Source organism: Halichoeres trimaculatus, unplaced genomic scaffold (genome assembly GCF_033239565.1).
Source record: "Halichoeres trimaculatus isolate MK-OKI-2021-1 unplaced genomic scaffold, fHalTri1.1 fHalTri1_scaffold_15, whole genome shotgun sequence".
NCBI lineage: Eukaryota > Metazoa > Chordata > Actinopteri > Labriformes > Labridae > Halichoeres > Halichoeres trimaculatus.
The window spans coordinates 8932160-8941119 of record NW_027437193.1 but is presented as its reverse complement, the minus strand read 5'-3'; the positions used below and the strand labels follow the sequence as shown (position 1 = coordinate 8941119).

The 8960-nt window shown below is 40.7% G+C and overlaps 1 protein-coding gene across 1 annotated transcript in view; it reads right to left on the bottom strand.

Moving 5' to 3' along the window:
• Positions 1-8960, bottom strand: part of LOC141803994 (contactin-associated protein-like 4) — a 142636-nt gene that overhangs the window by 7963 nt on the left and 125713 nt on the right. Inside the window, exon 21 of the mRNA XM_074688170.1 lies at positions 4795-4882. Within this exon, the coding sequence (XP_074544271.1) occupies positions 4795-4882 (88 nt within the window). The remainder of the gene's footprint in view (positions 1-4794; positions 4883-8960) is intronic.

The window sequence follows — 8960 nt, the reverse complement described above, 5'->3', positions numbered from 1 at the left end:
AAACAAGTGTGGCAGTTGTAAATTGCACATTAAGAGCTGTAAATAAGTAAAAGTGCAGATGATAAGAAACTTTTTTACGCTCCCAATGTCACAAATTTTATCACAGAACAATTTAAAGCATTAAACCAGATGGTGATATGAAATTACTCTCTATAACTTTTGTTCATTGTCTCTGCAGCAGAGACATAATTGGGGTTTGATTAATTGCTGTAAACAGATACTCTCATATGAATGCAGAATCTGTAAGTGAGAGGCAGATTATGTGTTCTGGTTTCTGCTGTTGCCTGATCAGTATTTACCTTTAATGTTTCATCAGACTTGGGTCGAATGCAGGTAGAAGGTGAAAGGGGTGAGCAAAAAGGTCAAAGCAGCAGCAGAAATGCAATCCATTAACTCATTGACCTCTTTGCTTGATGTGAATATTTTTTTTTTTTACTGACCACAGCTTCAAATTTTCTCCTGATTCCTTCACATTATTGTATTCTGAAGAAATGTGTCACATCAGCAGAGAAATGCACGTCATTTTTTACATTTGCTCAGCAGGTAATCGACTCCGCTGCAGTCAGACTCTCCTGTTATCTCTCATTGTGGAACATTTGCTTGCTGTAGATTGACTTAAACACCTGTAATCATGTTTATTCATGATGCTTTGTACATATCTGTATCTGCCGTACATGTGCTTGTTTACTGAGCCCGCAGGACACAAACTGTCATTGAGTCAGGATCCGTAACGCTCATCTCTGTCCAATCAGGAATGGAGGCGAAACACACAGCCACTCAGCACCCTCATTACAGCAGACAAGCTGGCAGCAACTCAGCTTCCTGTCTGCATCTATCACTCCACAAGACAGCCTTTCACTCTCACCTCTATCTGTTATATTGACTTTAATCCCTTCATCCTCCTCCTCCTCCTCCTCACAGCAGAGTAAACAGCAGCTGTGAAAAGTGGCATTACGGCTGTAAACAGCTGCATCAGTGCCTGTGTGGATGAGTGAGAGGTGACAGTGGTTTTACAGGAACACATCTGCATGTTGATGAGAGCAGCAGGAAACGTTACAGCAGCCTCTCAGCAGAAACGCTCCTCACTCCATCACCTCTCCCTCCCTGTCGCTCTGTGTTCCTTCCGGGTCCATTAGTTAGGCTGATGGATGACAGGGCTGGCAGGAAACGACAGAAAACCCACTTTCCTGACGCCTTTCAGATCCTGATCTGACTCTCTGAGTCCTCTGGTTTGACAGAGGGGAGGACCGGCCACATGCTGACATGACAGGGCAAAAACACACTATAGTGGAACTTTTCAACTTATAAACTGCAGACACCGGGGAATTCACATCAAGTTTCCATAAGATACACCTCCCCTGAGTGCCTCACATAACAAGCAGGTTAATCAGTTAGAAATTTGCAAGCCTTGAACAATGTGCCAAATTATTATTTTTAATAGAGAAGGGTTCCTAAAGGCTGAAACCAATTAATTCAGGCAGGGAGAGATTAGAAAGCCCCTCGAAATTGCAGCCTAACAAGGTACTGAACGGAATTTTACTGAAAGAAAAATGAGTTTGCTTTTATGGCATCCCATTAAAATATCCTCTTAGTTTAATTAGCATACAAATACACCCTCTGCATCTCTAAGACAACTCTGCAACCTAAAACCTGCATTATATTAAAATAAGGAGACAAAATATCACAAAATATTTTATATCCCATTTTTTGATAGTATCAATGAAAACCCTGAAAAACAGGTCGTCATACTTATCTTAATGCGTTTTCACCATTGTTACAGTTGTCTGACTTACTCGGCAAAAAAACAAAAATATTATCAAGTGTGTTTGTCTTATTACACTTGATGTGAGCCACATTCAACTTATCAGTCTAGAAAAAATGTCTTGTTTCAAGTTTAAGACAAAAATGAGGTCTGAATTTGTTGTAACAAGTAAAAAAAAATCTGCCAATGGAACAAGAGAGAAGTTACTTGTACCAATACATTATTCTAGTTTCAATCAATTTTAGGAAAATTTTTCTTGTTCCACTGGCAGATATCTTTTTACTTGTTAGAAGCAATTCAGACCTCATTTTTGTCTTCAAATAACTTGAAATAAGACATTTTTCTGGACTGCCAAAGTGGATTTAGCTCAATTTAAGTCTAAAAAGACATTTTCTACTGAATATAAGACAAAAACACTTAAAGCTTTCGTGTATGATTTGGAAGCTTTTTACATCTTTATAACACCATTTATAGGGCTGTTATTGTCCTATGATCAAATCTACACAATATAAAGACCAAAAAGAACGAAAAAAATCCATTCAGTATATCCGCTGCAAAGCTGCATACTAGTCCGTGAGTCCATTCAATCCCCTCACTTTGTACCGTCCTGCCCATGGTCCCACCTCGTCCTTCCCCACTACCCCTCTCACGTCAGCTAGCTGCTCAGTTACCGAAGCGTCATGGAGCCAGAGAAGACTGAAACCAGGAAGCTGTTACTGTTACCCTCCAAAGGGAAGGGAAGAAAATGAAAAAGTTTCAAGAAAAAGGTTGAAGCAAGGAAGAATTATGAGTGATACATGCTCAACAGAGACTGAATATTGGAGAAATGTACGACTGGTGGAAAAAGCTGCAGAGGGATTTGGGAATGAAGACTGACATCAAGACAGCTGGGTTTGTGTTGAACAGGTAATGACTTTGTTTACCAAAGTGGGAGATGTCAGCTGAATAACTCTGGTTAGTCTGTGCCTATACTGGCTAATGACTGAACACTGCTGGTCGGAACGGGTCGGCTCTGTCAATAGATTTTAGCACAAGTTAGCCACGCATCTTTAGCATTGTAAGCTGAGCTGGTGAAGACACGGCGAGAAAGGTAAAGCCTTGCCCACAGTGGGCTTTGCTCTGATCAGCTTGCAGTGGCAACGCCAGACCTGCTTTGCCGGCTAAAAGTCATGGTTTTGATCGCGCCAAAAAGCTACCACGGTGTGTTACAAGGAGGATGGCTGTCTTGTTTGTTACATTTTCTGCCAGCCGCCTTCTTGCTCTTTAGGAGGGAGTGTGTTAGAAGGCGGGATCTTGGAACATGGGGGTGAGGGGTGAGTAAGGCTACGTTTTTCAAATGTGTCTCATCAGCCAAACTGGGTTTCCAGATCGTAGACCATAGCTTTAATAAGGTTTTAGTTTTTTGCAGTGTAGCAGTGTGTTAACTGAAGTCTGCAGCCTCTCATGGCATTAACAGCTTACACATCCCATTCTTTCACAGATGGAGCCTAGACAGAGCCAATTACAGTCTCACCCCAACTCTGCACCAGGTCCCCATCCAGGACTTCACTGCTAATTTGAGACAACAGTGCAATAAATAAATCTCCCGGTAAACGGACTCTTGTTCACCTCTGTAACACGGCAGAGGAGGATGCAGGCAGAAAGAGGTCTCGCCAAACAGTCTGACACCATGAAGAAAGCACTACATGATAAAAACCAAGCATTAAACACCAGTGTTGAGAAAAGTGCAGTTCCTTGTGTATCCAAGGCTTCACTAGTATGACAAAAACAGGATTTGGTCTGCATGGATGATTTCTTTTGTTGATGCTGTGGGTGGTTAAATTCTACTTTAACCAATCTGCTAAAAGTGAAGTACATTTTCATTATTTGGTGTCAGGATTAGAGTTTATAGACAGGAGTACAACTTGCAGCCTTGGAAAGGGCCAAAACTACTTCAAATGGCCACTTGGGGTTGGCCCCAAAAATAAGATAGTTGTCATTAAACCTCATCAGACAATTCTCAGCTTTACAGTAGAATAAAACATGTTCAAAGCCTTGTTTAAAATACATTTTTGGATTCTACAGCTAATCCACATCTGCAACAACCATACAAGAGATTCAGTTTTTATCCCTTGTGAAACTGATTTGCACCTTTGAAGATTTTTTTTAATCAAATAAAGAAAAAAAACATTGCTATGCAGCATTTTTGATCGGGTACCACTACCTACCATAAAGATCTAAATGATTCAGTTTGTGAAATGACCTTGGGTACAACTCTACACATTAATTTGCCTGTTTTCTCTAAACCTCTTGCTATTCTTCTTGTTTTACTTCCCAGGTCAGAAAAAGTCATTTCTCTTAGAATCAAGACAGTGAATGCCAAACCTCAAGGTTTCAAAACAGAAGTCTACAATCAACACCATGTTTTATAATAATTTATTTTTGTTATTTATGTTTTACTGGTCAACATGTTTTATACAATCCATGGCAATTAACTGCCATTTAATGTCTTAACTTTATAGGTTAAGGGTGCTAAATTAGACTAAGATACCCTGTCAATGGAAAGACTGGCATGTGTGGAAAAAAGAAGGTAGACTTAGATGTATAAAGTTTAATGACCAATTATTTCAACCTTCACAGTAACTTAATAACTGGGTTCAAAGGTCTGAAGTACAGTTACTAGTGTAGTCAAGACTATGTTAGACTCTAAAAGCATCAAATCTACAAACATTAAAAACACGCTGATCTAGATGTCTGTTTGAAGTGTAAGAGCTAGCACAGTATGTAAAGCTAAATCCAGCTTCAGTTTCCAGAAAAACTGCTTTTCTTAAACCCTTAAGTCTCAGCACTCCTGCTCACTCAGTATAAGTTGATTTATATTTTCATTCTGGTCTCAAACAGATTTGTCTACTTACTGCTTTAGTTTTTATCAGAAGGCAAATGTTGAGCATCGCTTCAGTCTTGACATTTCAGCGTTGTTCAGATAAGTGCCAGTCTGAGTGCTTTCTAAGTAAAAAAGGCCTCGTCCTTGCTTTCACTGTCTCCTCACTTACCGTGCACTCTGCCCAACACCAGAGACTTGATGGCGTTAAACTCTGCGTCAGATGTCAGGTTGAAGTCTTCTCGGGGGTTTTGGTCGATCTGAAACAAAGAGAGCAAATTTCTCTCCTGAAATGTGAGTTAAACTGAAATTCTTTGTAGTCTCATTAGTTCAATTGAACAGAAGCAGCTTAAAATGACCCAAAGTTTGGCTGTTGTTGTCTGAGTGTGGCTGTCAGGCATCGGCATTTGACACTCCACATATTTACAGCTAAACGTCTACCACAGAGTTTCCGTTTATGCTTCACATCATGAGCTCAGTGGGAGAAAAATGCCCACACTTTCAGAGAAAAACATTCAGGATGAAGCTCTCCACTGGATGCTATTTAATGAGGGCTGTTCTGTAGAGTCTCAACATGTGGCTGTGCAAAGGCCAGACCATCGAGATAAAGTTTTTAGCCTCAACTTCACCACTTAAAAGCCATTTAACACCACAGCTCAGAAAAGCTTATGTTCAGCATTTTTCATTCCTGAGTCACTTCAAATCCTGATAGTTTCAAAGAGCTGTCACTTTCTTTTAACCTCTGGTTAAAATATCACAGGCTTTGAAGTCGCCTGTGTCTTCTTGACAGATACCTATAGACTGAAAATGAGAGTTACTATTTTATGAGCATAGTTCATGATGGGAAAGTATGTACTTGAACAGTGACATGTGAACAGTTTCAGACCAAGACAGACATTTATTCCATCCCAGGTTGGAGTGATTTGACTTGAAGCTGGAGCTCGTCAGCTCTAAGGTGTTTTTCAACCAGAAGGTCCAGGGGACTTTTAGTTTCTGGCAAAAAATATTATCAAGAACTGCATGGTTCTTGTGGCCCATTGTTTGTCTGCATGTCCACCAGGGGCTGAAGCCTCAGGAAAATTACACAAATCAGGCCAGTAAGGTAAAGGAAGAAAAACAAATAAATGTTATTGCAACACCCCACCATACCAGCAGAGGGCAGTAATACAACAACAAAGGGCGCTCCGTAAAAATCACATCAGAGGAGGAGACAGACAAGCCACCATCGATATGTGCAGCATTAGTCTGTTAGCATGGAGGAATTTACCGTGTGTTGGTTTTGATTAAGCTTTATTGCACTGCAGATGGATTTGTTGACACTAGAAAGGAGACAAGCACCAGAAATAAAGCCGTACCTCAGAACTTAAACTTAGTGATGGATAGATGAGACCTTGTGAACCGTTGCGGCACATTACCCAAACTGTATTGATACTGTGTCGGTACTGTGTGACTCTATCGCTCAATACTGACACCTGCTGGATCCTAAACATCATTGCAGGCAACAGAGTTGAGAGGCTCAGCTAGCGCACTGATTCACAATACATACAGTTATTATATTTCATATAGTAAACTGTATTGTAATCTAAATGTACTATGTCATTGATATCTTTCGAATATATTTCAAATAAAGTTTTATTAAAAAAAAAAGTTTTTCAAATGTCTTGGCATTTGGGCAATTTCATTTTTTGGAGCAAGTTCTTCAGGTTCAGATCAAGCAGAAATTAAGAGGAACAGGATGAAACAAGGACATAAATACAAACACCGTAATTGTCGATATAAGATCAAATTGGTCCCACATGGCAGAAACCTTACTTTTTCTTTCGGGCTCCGCATCACAGTGGCTTGAAGGATAGAATTGTGCTTCAAAGTATCTATGATTTAGTTGGCAGAGACGCATCTCTTTGATAGATGCACTCCTTATAAACACTGTGACAGACGAAACAGGAGCTGAATCGCTGAATCGGTCACGTGACTTTCTCAAAGCAATATGCACACTGACACGGGGCTTCACTCTATGAGCTCGACACCAGTGCCAAGGCATTGGTGTTGCCGGACCCATCACTACTAAATCTAGACCATAGCTGAGGAAAACATAGCTCTGGGGGAAAGTTCCTGAGGTCATAAAATACCTTAGGATCCTTCCCCAGGAACACCGGATCTTTGAAAGAACATCAATAGCAAGAACAAGGGTCTAAATTTAGCTTTGCGCACTTGAGCTACCGCTTGAGAAGCCCATGCTTGATGGGTGGTACCTCCCAAAGTACTTTGGTGGACATTTCTGATAGGCTGGGCACCTGCAGCGTTTTTTCTCACCTTGTGTTGACAATTACATTACACATGGCTGTGTTTTACTTGATTTAATAAGTTTATAATAATTTGTCTTGTGTCTCTGTCAGCTCCCTGTGTTACAGTTTGATGAGCGACCCTGTAAACTGGAGACCTTCAGCTGAACTCTTTGACAGTTGTCCATTTAAAACAGCAGTTGAAATGGGTCTTTGGAAATGCATCCTATTTTTTTTTTCCATGTCAAGGAACACTCACCAGATGAATATCAAAAGATGACCTAAAGCCATTCTCAAGTGTAATTCAGGCTGAAGGTCCAGTTAATATGGTTGCTCTTTAAACAAGCACAGGTTGATTTCTGCCATGGCATTTGAAATCAATTTCTTTTCTTTAAGTCAAGCGTTTCAAGTGTTTTCAGCTTGTTTTGCTATTCGCTCACTGCAGTTCATCCTGAGGGTGTGCAAAGTCCATCTCACTTAATCCAACATTTCTTGGACTTTTTTCCAACAAGAACAACAAATGTCAACCCTAAAGATGATCCTGGAGGAGGAGTACAACAAAGACTTTAGAAATTAGCTGGAGAACTTGTACCAAATGTCACTCCTTCTAGCCTCTTTTCTGTAAAAATGAAATCCGTCTGGGTCAGAGCTACAGATGCTTTCATGCCTTCAGAGTCGCTTTAAGACTGCAGATTCCAGGGTTAAAAATGATCGATTTGTTTTTGTGTCCAGGTTATAAGCTTTTCTTGAGTGTTCGAACAGAGCAGAATAACCGGAGCATACTAGAAAACCAACGATGAAACCCTCAGAGGAAAACACTGGACCCTGGCCTCTCTGATAACAGAAACAGAGGACGCTTGGTAGCCTGGAGTGGTTCGGGCTTCAGTGAGTCATTTTTCAGCAGGGCTCCTCCTCAGGGGAGAGGATACTGAGCACATGTGAGTCCTGTGTGGAGGCTGCATCCTGCTGGTCATCAGGACACAGGAGTGAAACTCTTGTGTATGTTCGGTTTGCCGGACGTCCCCGGAGTACATTGCTAACGATATAATGATTCAAGGTGATGGAAGCTGGCAGGAAGAGACACACCTCATATTTCACAGTGAATCAGGAGACCGTGCGAGGCCGGGTCACCTTGTATTTCATCTCAGACGGTAGATAATTAAACACACATTCAGGCTGCTGGCTCATGGCTAGATGAAGTTAACCTCATATATCATCTGAGGCTGCGCTAAACAAGATAAGACATCAGCAGATTCAGATCAGATTAAGGAGCTCCATGTTTCATCTGAGGCTCTTCTAATGTGTAGCTTATCCCCGCTGCCCTGCTGTACATCTGCTGTCATAACTGTGGCTTTATTATAACAGAAGAGCAACACAGCAGTGTGAAGAAGAGACTCTGTTTCCTACTTTCAGATTTAATGAACCACACATGAGATCAACGATGTGTTTGTGGTTGATCATTTGTTCTTGTTTGTGCTATGTGAGTGACAGCAGGTGAGCTATTATCCCCAGAGTGGTACAGCTAGTCATTTTAGCTGCACCATGGGACCCTTGGGCCTGTGCCAACTTGTGTCTTTTCCTGGACATTCTGCCTTCTTACCCTTGATTTATGAACTTTCATGCTCCTCTCTTAGGCTGATGTGAGAGCACAGAGTTTGAAACCATAAAAATCATGTGCCAAAGACCAAACAGTTGGAGAAATGATAAATAATTAAGAAATGGTGCTTTGCTTTTACTATGAAGAAGGGTTTCCCCCATTGGGAAGTTGCAGATTTGTTGTTGAAGTTTAACTCTTATAACAATGACTTTAAATACTATTAATTACAGCATGAAGAAATATTGAGTCTTCAAAGAAAGTCTTTTTTTATTTTGCCCTCTTTTTCCAGAAATTAAATGTATTTTTCTTATTAGTACCGTTAGTCATCCACTTGAGACCAATTTAGGGGTTACAACTTGTACGATTCACTCAGATCATCTGGGTTTTGGTAAAGTTAGAGTTCAGTGGCAGTGGACATCTTTGTCAGAATACAGCAGCACAGCTTTCACTGGTCACTGG